The following is a 15,778-nucleotide window of genomic DNA, read 5'->3' on the forward strand; positions in this document are numbered from 1 at the left end:
GCGCCTGCTGCAGCTGGGGGGCAGGGACGTGCCTCCAAGGGGCCAGGAACATTGGGGCACCTGCTGCAGCTGGAGAGCAGAGACACGCCAGGCCGTGATCGGTCATCTCGGTTTGTTTCCTGTCCAGGAGTCTGAACGAGCTGAGGGCTCTGCTGCTTGAAGCCAATCGTCACTCCCCAGGGCCAGAGAGGGATCTGAGCCGCGAGGTTCACAAGGCCGAGTGGCGGCTCAAGGAGCAAAAACTCAAGGATGACATCAGAGGGCTGAGGGAGAAACTGGTTGTGCTGGTGAGTGGCCCAGGGATGCTGGGAGGGTGGTTGTGAGGGAGGCGTACTTCCTGAAGATGCACAGAGGAATTCCCCCAAAAAAATCCCAACCAACAGACGGGACGATTTGGCTCCCAGCTCATTGACATGAAAGCACACGTTTTAAGAATGCTTTCTAAACAAACCATAAATAACATTAAGTTTAAGTTTCATGGATTTGACCAAAAGGTGGTGGACTCAGGGCACAGAATGGGACATATATTTTTGGACATAGACAATGAGGGAATTTGTTTTGCTTGACCCTGCAGATTTGTTATGGGAGTTTTGTTTTTCTTCTTAATTGGAAGGGGAAGGTGAGAAGAGAAAATACATACTTGCTAACTTTTTAATTAAAAAAAGTTATACATACAACAAGGTGGCATGATATAGTGGGCTTTATGCTGGACTTGGCATCAGGACGTCTGGGTTCAAATCCCACCTGAGTCACTTACTAGTTGACCTGCATGGCCGTGGGTGAGTCATGTGAACTCTCAGAGTCTCATAATTGTCACCTATAAAATGGAGATTTCAGCAGCAGGATCTTTGGGAGTCATTAACAGTGGCTGAGCAGACAGCAATGTCAGGGGGTCTGGAGGGCACAGCAGCCAGGCAGATGGCAGCGGTGTGTTTATCTAGCAGCTGCATGATCATTGATAATATCCTGCCCCTCAATTGGAAAGTTGACACTGCCCACCCCTGTTGGAGGGCCATGTTCTGCTTTGCATGTCCCTCCGTGAGTTCGGACCACACTGACCCCTCTATATTATCCCCCACCTGGCCAACAGCTCATATCTATGGTATGGCTGATAGGTTCATGTCTAGGGAACAGAAGAAAGTAATCTTAGAAATGAGACCTTGTCCTGACCCACAGAGCTCTACTCATTATTACCCCTGCAAATGAAGAAGGCCGTGATGTTAAGGACACCGCCATCTTTCCATGCCAGCCAGACTCACTAACTCAGAGTCATTCCAGACACTTAACTCCCTTGTCCCTGCTGTCCAACCAGTGGCCAAATCTCATCAATTCTAACGATGTGACATCTCACATCCATCCCCTTCTCTCTACTCCCATGGCTACCAAGTGAGTTCAGACCCTCATTACCACCCTCCTAGGTTACTGCAGTAGCCTTGACCTCCAGGGTCTCCCATCTGCACTCCATACTCTACCAGCATCCCCATTGACCTTTCCAAAGCCCATCACTCTTGTTCTAGGATAAAACACACATTCCTCTGTTCAACCTTAGATGCCTTCACATTCTAATTCCAACCTTATTTCACATTAATCCGCCTCACATACTAACCACTTTGCCATTCTATCTCACACAACATTCCATTTCCAGTCTCTGAATCTTTGCACAAGCGGTTCTCCGTGCCTGGTGTGTACTCCCCTCTCACCTCAGCCCTGTACAATCTCTCATTTCCTTCAGAGGTCAGGTCCAGAGTCATCTCCCACATATGTCCAGTTCTGAACTCCCAGTGGCTAAGGTCTTTTCCTTCCAAAATTGTTTAAGACATTACCCTGTGATGTTGTTGGACCTCTATGGAAATGAAGGACAAACATCAATGAAGTATAAATTCTGTGTGTGTGTGTGTGTGTGTGTGTGTGTGTGTGTGTGTGTGTATGTGTGTGTTTTCCCTCATTGGAATATCAGGTCCTTCAGAATGGGGATTGCTTTGTTACTATTTTTGTAGCCTGGTACAGAATAGGTACTTACTCAGTGCTTGTTGAATGAATGGAAACTGTGGATCATCAGTCTAGTTGGGTAAGAGGGATAGTTCTGCTTTCCTTGGCACCCATCAGAGGGGCTTCTACCCTAGGTATGGCCACCATATGCCCATGAGTGAATCTCACAGCACTCCTTGTCTCTCTTTTGCTTTAGATGATTGACTCCAACCCATGAAACACACACACACACACACACACACACACACACACACACATACACACACACACACAGAGGAGTTGAAAGGTGAGTGCCATTTTGAATGGCTAAGAAAGTTTTCTTTCTCCTCTTTTCACACTGATGAAAGGACTGTTCCCCACCCACCCCACTCCCCCTGAAAAAGGAAGAAGCTAGGGTCAGCTCTGTAGGCATTTTCCACTTCATCCCCACAGGGCAGTGGTTTTAATTGTGTGGAGTTTTGCCCATTGCCATGAGAGACTGAGCACAAGGAGTGCTCGTGTGGTACCACAGGGAGATTCACTCGTGTGCATTGTCCTTCGGCAAGAGGACATGTTTTTGTTGAGTCTTCTGTGAATTCCAGATCTGCCGTGTCTTCAGAGTTGGTACATATGTGTAACAGGCAAGTTTTGTTTATTTTGTGAATGCTATAATTACCACGCCACATATGCTGGAGGAGCATGGAGCTTATTAAACCAAGTTATTTATACATTTTCTGGTCTGCAATGACATGCCCTGAGAGAAGCGCTACTGTAATGCATTGTCCCTGAGAAAAATGGAAATGCCCAGGAAGAGGTGGAGGGCAGTGTAGTATAGTGGAAAGAGCCCTGGTTTTGGAGGAGGAAGGAGGTTTGCATCCTGCGCATGATGCCTAGCAGCTTCAAGTCTGGGAAAGAGAAATCTCAGTGGAACATGGTAGCCATTTTCATGTATGATGGGTTGTCATATGGATGGGAAATTAGGTTGGTAATGTTGGACCCTGGAGGACAGAATCAGCCATTACAGAGAGGCAGGGTCAAAGTATTAGTCATCTCCCTACTAGGGATAACCAAAAGGGGAGCGGACTTCTTTGGAAGGTAGTGAGTTCTCCTTCTCTGAAGGTCTTAAGGAAAAGGTGAATAACTGTTTGCCAGGAGGTTGGCAGAGGAGATGTCCTCCTGTTCAGATCTGCTTTGGCCTCAGTGGTTCGTACACTCATAGATTTAGAGCCAGAAGAGACCTTGGCTTTCACTCATTTTACTACCCCATTTTATAGATTTGCCTTGTAACTGAGATTAGATTTGAACTCAAGACCAGCACTGTAGCCACTGATACCCGTGGCTGGTCTTGGAGATCCCTTCTCTGCCTCTGTGACCTTCAGCAAATCCCTAGTTCCCCTTTCTGCCTCAGTTTCCTCCTCTTTAAAAGGAGGGGGTTGGCTGCGATGATCTCTAAGGTCCTTTCCAGCTGTCCTACTCTATGATTCTCTAACTGGCCTCTTAAAAACAAAAGCCTGCCTGAGCATCCTTGTACCCTCCGGGTGGGCTCATGTGAGCTTCCGTGGCCTCTGGAGCCAAGCTCTGGAGCCTGCAACGCCAGCTCCCCGGGTGACTCTGAAAAGATGCCAGCATTCTAGAATTCCGCTGCGTGGGCGTCGCTCTTTTTCCATTCTGTGTGTTTTAGGGGAGGGTGTGTTAAATCTGTCTCTCCTCTTTTTGTGTCTCAAATCCTATTTTAAACGCCATTTACTGGAGACTTTTTTTTTCTTTTAGTAAACCAAATAATCCCCATCTTTTAATTAGTCTGTTTTCCCCTTACATTCCATGCACGGAGAATGGACTCTATACCTGCATGGAGGCAGAAGACTGACATATTGGACTTTGGGGTTTCCATAGTATTTACCTTTGTTCTTTCTTGAATAGCAACCCTGTAGAGTAGATGCTGCAGCTATTACGGACCTCATGTTACAGATAAGGAGACCAAGGCCCACAAGCAGAAGTGAGTCATCCGAGGCTCTCTTTCTGCCACTGCCAGCTGCCTCCAGGCTTAGGGAAGAATGTGGGGCCTTGTATATTTAAATGCTAAGTCATATGGGGTTTAAAGGAGGTGACCAGTCGATGAGGGGGCAGCGTACCTACACCTTCGTCATGATCACAATGTTCAGGGGACCATAGACGTAGAGCTGGAAGGGACCTTGGAAGCCATCTGATCCAACCTCCTCATTTTTCAGGGGAGGAAACTGAGGCTCAGAAGGTGAAATGATTTGCCGAAAGTCATACAGGTCATAATGTCAGTGGTGGGATTTGAATCCAGAGTCACTATGGCATGCTGCCTCCCTATCATAGGATCCTGGGCTGGAAGGGAACTTCAAGAATTTCTAGCCCAGTCCCTTCCTTTTACAGAGGTGGAAACTGAAGTACAGAGATTTGCCCAGGGTCACGTAGTTAGTAAATTCCTTGAAAGGAGGGATTGATTCATTCTTTGCCTTTGTATCCCCAGTGTCTAGCATAAAGTGGGTGTTTAATAAATGCTAGTTGGTTGGGTTGGTTGGTTGGTTAGTTGGTTGAGTTGGTTGGTTGGTTAGTTGGTTGGGTTGGTTGGAGGTAAGTAAGCATAGCTGGGATAATAACTCAGATCGTCTGCCCTCACATCTCTTACTCCTTCCACCATAATGCCTGTGGTGATTGAGAGAGTGTCTTGTAGACCTTAAGGGATTATATTCATATGAGCTGATGTTTTTATTCTTATAAATTGGAGGCAGAAAGAATGACGATGGAAAGACTGAGGCTGTCCGGGAAGTTCCTGCAGGAATCCAAGCAAGAGGGATGCTTTGCATCTAGGAGATGCCTCTTGGGTTGGATTGATTGGATGGAGGCAGTGCAAGCCTGGACTAGAGCGGTGGGGGTGGAGATGGAGGAGAAGGGATGGATTTGAGAGGTGTTATCACAGGATAGTCAACAGGACTGGATGGCTTGCTAGCTGTCATGTGGGGAATGAAGGAAAGAGGAGTCAAAGGTAGCTCCCAGGTTAAAAGCTTGTAAGTGGTGGTGCCATTTGTGGGGATAGGGAAGGCAGACACAGGGCTATTTCTGGTGGAACGTGATGGATTTGGTTTGGGAGAGAAGTTGGGCCAAAGAGATGGGCTTGGAAGTCATTCTCATACCTGCCTCGAGTTCCCCTATCATTTTACAGTTGTGTTGTCTCTCCCGTTAGAATGTCCTTGGAGGCAGGGACTGTTTATGCTTTTCTTTGCATCCCCAGGTCTCAGCACAGCACCTGGCACATAGTAAAGGTTTAATACATTCTTGTGAATTGATTGACTGACTGAGTCATCTCTTCTGCCAGGACAAAGAGAGATCAGCATCGGACCAAAGGCGCTATTCCCTGATTGACCCGTCCTCAGAGTCGGAGGTCCTACGGCTCCAGCATCGCCTGGTCAGTACAGAGGATGTCTTACGCAGTGCTCTAGAACAAGGCCAACAGATGGAGAAGCTCATGGAGGCCATGAGGAGTTCCCCTGAAAAATCCCAGGTGAGCCCTCCCGGACAGGCGCCAGCCAGCCTGAATCGATAGCAGCACACCCAGGCTATGCTTTCTGCTCACTTTGCAGGTGGTTTTCCCAAAGGTGGTTGGGCCCGATCAGTTATGGCCTGTCTGGCTTACAAATTGTCCCTACCCAGTCACTACAACCTCCAGTGACCCGCCCAGAGTCACACAAGTAGCAAATGCTTGAGGCAGGTCTAGGGAGGGCAGCCATCATCCCAAGTAAACATTCTGGTTTTGCTCCTCTCCCCACTTCCAAAATATCACCCAATACTCAGATATTCCAATGGAGCTGTGATCTCATTGGTTCAAGAGTTCTCTGCCATGATGACCCACCCATGCTTGCGCACCCTGCATAACTAGCAGCCAAGTCCTTCCAAATTTTCTAGCTCCTGGGCTAGGAGCCTTCCTCGCTTTCTCAAGGCTACCACTGAGATCCTCTGTCCTTTGTCCACCTGTCACCCCTCACTCTTACCATATAACCGGCCCTTCTCATCTCATTATTGACTTCCTTTCTACCTATTCTTCTCCAGAACTCATTAATTTCGTGTTGCAGCATGTGCACACCCATCATGCACCTCTCCAAAACATACCTAGAGAGCCATTCTTGGAGTCGGAAAGACCTGAATTCCAGTCTGCCTCTGGCACATCCTGGCTGTGTGACCTTGGGCAAATCACTTCATTTCTCAATGTCTCCAGGCAACTCTCTGAGCCTCTAAATGACAGCGCATGTACTCATCTGCCTTGGTAGAGGGAATGGCCAACACCATTGAAAATGAGAGAAGCCACTTGGCGTTCTTGACTGCTCTCAAAGCTGTATGCTTAGGGTCAGTTCAATTCAGGAAATATTTATTAAGCACCTACTATGTGCACTGTGTTGAGAGCTGGGATAACAAATTAGAAAACTAAAGACAGTTCCTGCCCTCAAGGAGCTTACAATCTAATGGGGAAAGACAAAACATAAAAGTATTGAAGGCATTATCTATCGATGGGGCTAGAATTGTGTGTCTCTTCATTCTGGGCTGCTTCTTCTCTGTTAGGGTGGTCCGAGATGATCTCTTTTAGGAAAATGTTCACCAGCCCCTGGCCCGTGAGTGAGTCATGTACATAAAGAGCCCATGAACTAGAACTAGGGATGTCAGATGTGAAGAACGTTGGCATGACTTGGAGTCCGTGGACTCTGGCTCCACGTCCTAGCTGGGTGACCCCAGGCCAGTCCTCAGCCTCTCTATGCCTCAGTTTCCTCATCTGGGGATAATCCTTACCCTGTCTCCCACTATGGGGAAAGTGCTTGGTAAACCACAGAGATGGAAGCTGCTCTCATTATGATGTCCTAACAAATTGTCTCTCATATGCAGACCATTGGCAATTCTGGTTCCACCAATGGCATCCATCAACCAGACAAGACCCGCAAACAAGAGGTAAGGAAGCGCCCCCTGCCCTGGGCGGTTCTCGGGCAGAGTATTCTGAGCGGAGCCTCTGAAGCCCTCTTTAAAGAAGCAGGTCCAAGAAGGGAAAATACCAGCCAGGCGATTGACAAGCATTAATTAAGCGCCTACTATATGGTGGGCACTGGGGGATTCAAAGACATGACCCAAACAGCCCTGCCCTCAAGAAGCTTACATTTTAACTCATTTCTCAAAATTCACCAACAGATAAATGAGGCGAGGGAAGGTTTTCTTGCATTATGGAAGTCATTGTGGGAGTACTTTAAAAATAAAAATAAAAAATGAAGAGTTGACATTACTCTAGCCCTGGAGGTTTGCAAAGCCCTTGACAAATATTATCTCATTTGATCCTCACAACAACCCTGGGAGGTAGGTGGTGCTGTTACTATACCCATTTTACAGATGGGAAAACTGAGGCTCACCGTGGTGAAGGGACTTGCCTAAGGTAACACAGCTGGAAAGTGTCAAAGGTGGGAATCAAACCGAGGTCTTCTGACTCATGACAGCTCCCTGCTACTGTAGGGAGCCAGCAGGTAGCTCGCTCCCCTAGTGTGTGTAAAACAGAATTCAAATCTCACTATTTGAAGTTGTCATCATCGCAAAATATGGGCCTTGGTCCTGGCGCAATGGAAATCTGCACTATGAATTTGAATCATGCAACCCCTTCAAGAAATTTTTTATTTGTACTAATCAAGACCTTGTTCCATGATTCCGTAACATGAGGACCACCTGTGGGATTAGGTGTTTGGCCCAAGATGGGGTGGAGGACCCTTGGGTCCGCCTTTTCAGCTCACCACATTATCATGCTTGGTCCTCAGCTTCGACCTTTGCTGATGTATTAAGGGTTGTGGGTTTCTATAGTCTTCATTCATTCATTCATTCATTCATTCATTCATTCATTCATTCACTTTTCATAAACATTCTGTTAAGTGCCTACCATGTGCCGGGTGCTATAGTCTTTGCCTTCGAGCCTCTTACATTCTAGTGTAGGGAAACTTTAGGGGCCAGTGAACTGAGCCCTGTATCTGAAGGTGCAAGATCTCTGTCCCTCAGAAGCTATGTGTCCAGGGGCAAGGCACTTTTGCCTCTAATCCTCAGTTTCCTCATGTGTAAAATGATAGGTTTGACTAGCTCCAAATCTATTTACATGTACACAGATAAGTAAGTAAATGCAGGTGGGAGAAATCACTAACCAGAAGGGGCAATCAGGGAAGGCCTTCTATAGGAGGCGGCACTTTGAAATGAGCCTTGAAGGAAGCTAGGCATTCTGAGAGGCTTTCATGGTTGTTTAGTTGTTTTTCAGTTGTGTCCAACTCCTCGTGACCCATTTGGGGTTTTCTTGGCAGAGATACTGGAGTGGTTTGCCATTTCCTTCTCCAGCTCATTTTACTGATGAGGAAACTGAGACAAGCAGGATTAAGGGACTTGCCCAGGGTCACACAGCTCATAAATATCTGAGGTCAGATTTGAACTCAGGTCTTCCTGACTCCAGGCCCAGTGCTCTTTGCACTATGGCACCACCTAGCTGCCCCTCTGAGAGGCTAAGGGAGGACATGCAGATAAAGCCTCTGGACATAAAGGGAACAGCAAGTGGCCAGTTTGGTTGGAATAGAGCATATGCAGACCAGTGACATAGCAGGAAGCTGACTAGAACCGGACTGAATAAAGACCAGGCTGAGAGACCCGTACTTTCCTCTTAGACTAGGAGGGAATCATTAGCAGGCTCATGGCCTCTGCTGGAGGGCAGGGCAGGATGGCAAGGGACCTCAGCTGCCATGTCAATCAGTAAACATTTATTAAGCCCTTATTATATGTCAGGCACTTATCATATGTAACAACATTATATATATGGGAAGCTCTGGGGGGAGGTATCAAAAGAAGCAAAAGACGGATCCTGCCTTCAAGGAACTTACCATCTAATGGGGGAAATGACAATCAATCAATCAATCAATAAACATTAAGTGCCTACCAAGTGCCAGACACAGAGTAGGTGCTAAGTACCTTGGATGCATAAAGGGGCAAAAGATAGTCCCTGCCCTCAAGAGCCTATAATCCAGTGGGGCAGACAGCATGCAAACAAATATACACCAAGCGTTTCACCTATGAGGACACGGAGGTGAAGGGACTTGCCCGAGGTCCCACAGATATAAAATGGCAGAGGCAGGATTTGAACCCAGACTCAAAGCTAGTCTGCTCTTTGTTCTGTATCATTAGCCAAAACATTGTTTTGATTATTAACAGGAACATAGGACATCAATCAAATAGAGGAGATTCATGGAATTAGTATGACTACATGTACCAGGTGCCGGGGGTTCAGTGGACGGAGCACTGAGCCTGGACTCAGGAGGACCAGGGTTGAAATCTGAGGACCTCAGATACTTACAGACTTTGTGACCCTGGGCAAATCATGTCACTCTGTTTGACTCAGTTTCCTCAGCTGTAAAATGAGCTGGAGAAGGAAATGGCAAACTACTCTAGTATCTCTGCCAAGAAAACCCCAAATGGGGGCATGAAAAGTTGGACATGACTGAAATGATTCAACAAAACAAACAAACATGTGTACCAGGCCCCTGGGTCGGACATCAGTGTGTATTCTGTGGAGTAGATACGTGGTGTGGAGTATGCCCTGGACCAGCAATCAGAAGCTCTAAATTCTAATCCTGCTCCTGCCTGTGTGACTCCAGGCAAACCATTTTCCCTGAGCCATAACTTCCTCCTCCTTCAAACAGAGGGGATTTTCATGAGCTGCTTGTGGGCAGGGAATCATGGAACCATGAATGACCTCCAAGGCTCCCTTCTATCTCTAATATTCTATGAGCCCCCACCGAAAGATAGCTGATAATCAAGGCAGGAACATTGGCTACATAAATAAGTCATTGTAAGGACAGCATATGAATGAGTGTCAGGGCACATGACTCACTCCACACTATGGGTAGAGACATCTGCTTGGAGAAAGAAAGATTTGAGTTAGGTCTTGAAGGATGGGTAAAATTCGCCAAGGCAGAGAAGAAAGGGCTGGCCCTAGTAATGGCCAGGATCATAGGATTCGGAATTGGAAGGGCATTTTGAAATCTATCCCTGCCCTCCCTGCCTCATTTTATTTAAAATTAGGAGTAAGAGGGGCAGCTAGGTGGTGCAGTGGGTAGAACTCCAGCCTTGGAGTCAGGAGAACCTGAGTTCAAATCTGGCCTCAGACACTTGACTTACTAGCTTTGTGACCCTGGGCAAGTCACTTAACCCCAGCTGCCTCACCAAAAAGCAAAAAAAAAATTTTTTTTTAATTTTAAAAAAAATGAAATTGTGAGTAGGACTTTTAAAAAATTTTCCAAAATTTTCCCATAGTAAAGAAATAATAGTTGTAGTGTATATTTGTAATAAAGGCAAATAGTTATATAAAATTGACTAACACGGTAACTTCATCTCTCCAGTTTGTGTGACATTTCACACCCACAGACCTCCAAATCTCTCCTGAGAGGAGGGAAGTCTTTCATCATCTGGCTTCTGGAACCAAGATTCCAAGCTCTTTATTTGACATTTGAGGAGCCTGAGGCCCAGAGAGGTTAAGTAAGTGACCTAAGAGCAGACAGACAGGAAGCCACATCTTCCAGATTGACAGGCAGTCTTGGCTGCCTGGCTAACATACAGGGCACGGCCTGGAGGTGAGGATGTGGCGGTCCTGATGAGGGCTTAACTGCTGCTTGCTCTCTTCCAGGAGAAGCACTGACCACAGGAGGAGAAGGTGGAGAGAGGCCCATTTCACGCCCGGATTCACTCGCTCGCCTGGGCAGCCATGCACCCTACCGCTCGCTTCCGGCTTCTCCTCCAGGCACTTGGCCAAGATTGTCCCTTCTGAGACAGGAATGGTGTTTGTAACAATAGTGTACTAACAGATGTGGACAATCCCCCTCCCTTCTCCCCTCTCCCACCTCCCGGCCCGTATCCCACCTCCCTGACCGGGAGGAGTCCACAGGCACAGGTCCTGCTGGTAGGAGCCAGTTTGGCCCCCTCCTATCTTCCCTGCCCCCTCCCCTGTGGCCTCTAGTCTCCGATCTGGACACTTGGGGAAGCCCTGGAAGGCTTCTAGAATCCAATGTGGAAGGTGTCTGTGAGTGTATATGTGTGTGGCTGGGAAGACTCTGGCCTCGGAGAGTCCAGAATTATGAGCCTCGCCACCCCCCCATGAACAGGAGCAACTTGGAGCATGGCCCCTGGGGAGCTGGGCCTCCCTCTCTGCCCGGCGTCCCCTTACCCTCAGAGGCCTTGACCTTGCGAGCCAGGAAACAGAGGGGCTATCCCAGGACAGCTGCTGTTCTTGAAAGGGCATCTGGGGTGACAGGAATCCCTGCACTGACTCCCAGCCCACCAGGGGAGACCAATGAAGCCGCCGGCTGAGACAGAAGGATTGGAGTGAGCAGTCTGTGGGAAACTTTCCTCCCTGGGGGTCCCCTTGCCCCCTTCCTCCCTGCTGTGTGATGCCACTCATGGTACCAAGTCCCCTCCTCAGCCAACCTCGTCTACTTTTCATACATGCCATTCCTCCATTCAGAGAAATTTACTGTGTTATGGTGAGTTACCTAACTCCCTGACTTCCCTTTTCACGTCTTAAGCCCTCCCTGGTCCTCCACGCTTAGCTTCCTTCAGCTGTTGGCACGAGCTTAATGCTAGCCGGCTGGTGGGTGAGAGAGATGGCATTGTAGATGCTGGTGGGCCAGCCCCGTGACCTTCCTTTGGCCCCCTCTGCTAGCCTGCAGCTGTGAGCCCTGGGGCGTGGGTGGACGTCCCAGCTCTTAGACTTAGGAAGAAGTCCTCAGTAATAGAGAACTGGGAGGGAAAGAGATGTGCAGACATCGGCCTCTATAACCCATCCCTCTGCCCCCATGGTAGGCTGGCCAGAGGACCTAGGCTGGGGATGGAGCCGGGAGGAGCTGAGCCAAGATTGGCTCCCACTGCCATCCCGTGATGCCGTCAGACTTGTTCTCTTGGGCCTAAGCCGGCCTCACACTGGTCCCAGCTCCTCATGAGGAGCACCAGCATCCTCCCCCTCCCATTTGTTCCTTTCCTTGGAGCTGAGGGAGGACAGCCCCCGTTGGACTCCCCAGAGCTTCAGTTGTCTCTCTTGCTAGACAGAGCAGCCAACTGAGACCCCATCCCCGTAGCTTGGGGATGAGGCCAATCATACCGCCCTTCCTCTGGAGCTGGAAAGAAGCCAGAGGCCAGCTACTCCAGCCAGCCCATTATGTAGATGAAGATACTGAGGCCCGGGAAGATTGTGACTTGGGATCATGGAGGGCCCTCAGAAGCCAACCTCTCATAGAGAAAACTGAGGCACAGAGAGGTGCAGGGCAGGAAGGAAGTTGCTGCCTAGACTGGCTGATGGACATCCAGTTGTCCATGGATCCAACAAAGGGAGACATGCTAGGCTTTAGAGCGGGATGAGACCTCAAAGGTTCTCTCATCTAATCCCATTCTGACAGGTGGATGAACGTAAGCCAAGAGAGGGGAAATCATTTTTTCTAAGGTCACTTGGAGAACGAAGGGCAGAGATTCGAACCCGGTCCTCTGACCCCAAATCCACCCTCCTTTGTGGCCTCAGGTATAAGCTAGCACAGTGATGCACTAACACATGCTCATTCCAGCTTTTCCCAGCTAGGAGGAAGGCAATGCCGTGGAACATTGTCAGGGTGGGAGGCTGGGGGTACTCCATGCACTTCTCTCCCTCCCTGTCCCCATCACTTACCCATCAGCCAACTCAACCGGACCAAAATCAGGAGCCTGGCCCTGGCCAGAGAGACCCGAGTTCAAATCTCAGGCAGCAACTATACGGCTCTGATTTGGTTCCCGTCCGAATCTGAGGGAGAAATCTCTCGGGCCGCATTTCCCTATGAGCTTCAGAGAGACCCCCGAGGCATTGCTGTCTGTGCGTGTTCTGCTGGGGGTTTTGTGGGTGGATGTGACATTCCAGAAAAGAGGCTTCTTCCCCTCCCCTTAAAAACAAACATCCTGACACATCAACATCTACAGGGACAAAAATCCATTTTATAAACATTCATTTAACACTTGTTGTATACGCGGGGGTTTCCTTGTTGGAGATTCCCCATTGTAGAGAAATCACAGATCTCAAAAGCAGAGACTAGAGGTCTGGTCTTGGAGTGAGGAAGACTCAGGTTCGAATCTGCCTCTGACACTTAGATCCCATCTGTGACCCACAGGCAACTAACTCCCCAGAATCTGGGTACTAAGTCGCAGATGAGTTGAGATCTGTCCTAGTGAGGGGAGTTTCCACAATGGGAGTGTACTCTGACAGCATACATCCTTCACATACTCAAGCCTGTGCAACATACCTACAGATGCATGGATACACCACCCAATGGCCTCCTTCCCCAGGACTCTGAGGCGCTAGATTTCCATTTGGTGTCTGTCTCTGGCTTGAGACCCCACTCACACCCCAACCCTGGGTTCTAGGGAACCAGCCCTCCCAGGACATGGGGAGATGACTCCTGTTTTTTTCTGTCCCACGAGGTGTTTGGGTGACGGCTGGTGTCTCCACCGACGGACAGCGGCCGGGGTCACCGGTGCCTGGATCTTGGTCCTTCAAAGCACTAACCAGCTCTTCCCCAAGGCCATCTTGCTTCTGTCTCTGTGCTCTACAGGACCCTCCAATAGCAGGGCAGCCAATTAAATAACCAAAGTTCCCAGCAGGCCAGCACTTACCCGGATCCTCTTAGGCTCATAGGGGTTAGAGCTGGAAGGACCCCCAGATCATCGAGTCCAGAGAGGTTGTGACTTACCTTAGGTCACACAGGTAATAAGTCGACGAGCCAGACTTGAACCCGGGTCATAGAGGGGATGACAGAATTAGAGCTGGTTGGGACCTCAGAAGCCAACTCGTCCAGATAAGGAAACCGAGGCCCAGGTCACACCAGTAGCGAGGCTCCGACTCAGGTCCTCTGACTTCCAACCCAGCTTCTCTCTGCGCTATAGTCCAGGTATTCTGCCTCCAAATCCTTTCTTTGATACCAGGTTGCCTCCCTCGTAGGATTGCCAGGGGACCAAGGCCAGTAGAATAAATACCCCTCCTCCAGCCATGCTGGTCCTTGCCTCCCCTCGCTAAGAACAGTCTTCCCCCTGCTTGTTCACTGCTGCCTTCCTGCCGCGTAGAACCTCAGTGAGACTTGATGACACCCCTACTCCCTCTTCCCTTGTCCCCCTGTGACGCAATGGGACAGGCCCATTGCGGGGTCCCGGGCTTCCGAGCCAGTAAGGGCCTTCGCATCATCGAGTGCGCATCTCCTCATTGACTGGGGGAGGAGGAAGCCGAGGTAAGAGTGATCATGAAAATCTCCTTTAGTATCCCAGGGCTGCTAGGAAGGTTACGCCCCAGGAACTGTGCCCAGGTAGGTACCCTGTCGGATGTAGAAATATGCCCCCCATGTCTGGTGCAGGTTGAGCAACACTAGAGAGTTCACACCCCCTGCCCCACCTGGATCTTCTATGCTGTTTTCAGTTAAAACAGCGACATATTTAGGAAACTTTTAACACCCTAATCCAAGCTCAAATCCTCTGTTACTTTCATCAGGTTCTGACCACTCTTTGCGACCTAGGAAGGGAAGGGTTAACTCACTAAAATCTCGTAGACTTCCTGTCAGCAGAATCATGGCGGCTGTGGATGGATGGGTGAGCTGGGGCATAGAATAGGGTGGGGACCTCTTACCTGGGCCAGCACAGTGCAAGCCAGTCGCTTAGGCCTCTGGGGTAGGGTTGTGTCTGACTCAGAGTCCTGGAGAGAGAGAGAGAGAGTTGATTTCTCTGATAATGTCTGTTTGGGGGTCTAGTTTTGTCTTGTTTGGGTCTTCCTCTGTTCAAATGTTGTACAAACTGATGAGTTTCAGACTGTCAGTCGGGTCTGTTACCATGGATCACAGCCTCCCCTTATCCCTTCCCTCCCTCCCCCTTCCTGAAACTTGAATTGATAAAGTGTGGTGAGTTCCTACTAAGAACAATAAACTTGTGGCTGAGGTCTGGGACCCACTGGCCTGAGGCAGCTGCTCCCTTTTCTCTGGAGGTGGGATCTGGAATGTGGAAGATGCTGGGGTCACAGCGGACCTCAGCCCAAGGCAATACCAGAGAGGCAAAGTTTGGGTCGATTCAATTAAATATTTATTAAGTGCCTTACATATGCTAGGCACTGAGGTTGCAAACCCAAAAATGAAATCCTCCTTGTCATCACATTGCTTATATTCTATTGGAGAGGAGAAAACACATACCGGTAAGTAAATACTGAATACTTGCTATAAAATAATTTCCAGAGGGAGAGTGTGCTAATAACTAGGAAAGATAGCCCCCGAGTGATTCTTTGAAGGAAGCTAGAGATTCCATAAGGAAGGGTGCTAGTTTGTGCCACCAGAGAGCAGGAGGGGCTAGCATACTCAGAAGGGATATGGAGAAAAGGACCAGACAGGGGGGAGGGTCACATCAGAAGATAGGAGGTGGGAGATGAAGTAGAGAGAAAGGTGCCCTGACTTCCCATTTGAACTCAAAGATTGGGCTGGTTCCTTTCCTGAACACAGCCCCCCTATTCCTCCCCCTTCTTGGGATCCTGAACAGAGAAACCAGGGAGCACAGGATACATGGAGATCAAACCTTTTTTAATCAGTGACTTGGATGAAAGAAACAGATGTCTTACCCAATTTGCAGAAGACGAGAGTTGGATTTAAAAGCTTGCAGCTGGCTAAACCATTGTTGGCCTGATTCCAAGAAGATGAAATTTAATAACAAAGAATGTAAAGTCTTACACTTGGGATTTTAAAAAAAACAACTTCAA

At 48.7% G+C, this 15,778-nt stretch overlaps 1 protein-coding gene across 4 annotated transcripts in view; it reads left to right on the plus strand.

Annotated features, from left to right (window-relative positions):
* The window catches only part of CLIP2 (CAP-Gly domain containing linker protein 2), a 128,054-nt gene extending 113,073 nt beyond the window's left edge, over nt 1–14,981 (plus strand). For all 4 annotated transcript variants that reach the window (XM_027861794.1, XM_027861797.1, XM_027861795.1 and 1 more), the window contains 4 exons: nt 128–287; nt 5,312–5,497; nt 6,868–6,930; nt 10,670–14,981. In XM_027861794.1, the coding sequence (XP_027717595.1) occupies nt 128–287; nt 5,312–5,497; nt 6,868–6,930; nt 10,670–10,681 (421 nt within the window). In that variant the 3' untranslated portion in view covers nt 10,682–14,981. The remainder of the gene's footprint in view (nt 1–127; nt 288–5,311; nt 5,498–6,867; nt 6,931–10,669) is intronic.
* The last annotated feature ends 797 nt before the right edge of the window (nt 14,982–15,778 follow it).

Source organism: Vombatus ursinus, unplaced genomic scaffold (genome assembly GCF_900497805.2).
Source record: "Vombatus ursinus unplaced genomic scaffold, bare-nosed wombat genome assembly UNPS02014768.1, whole genome shotgun sequence".
In the NCBI taxonomy this organism is placed as follows: Eukaryota; Metazoa; Chordata; class Mammalia; order Diprotodontia; family Vombatidae; genus Vombatus; species Vombatus ursinus.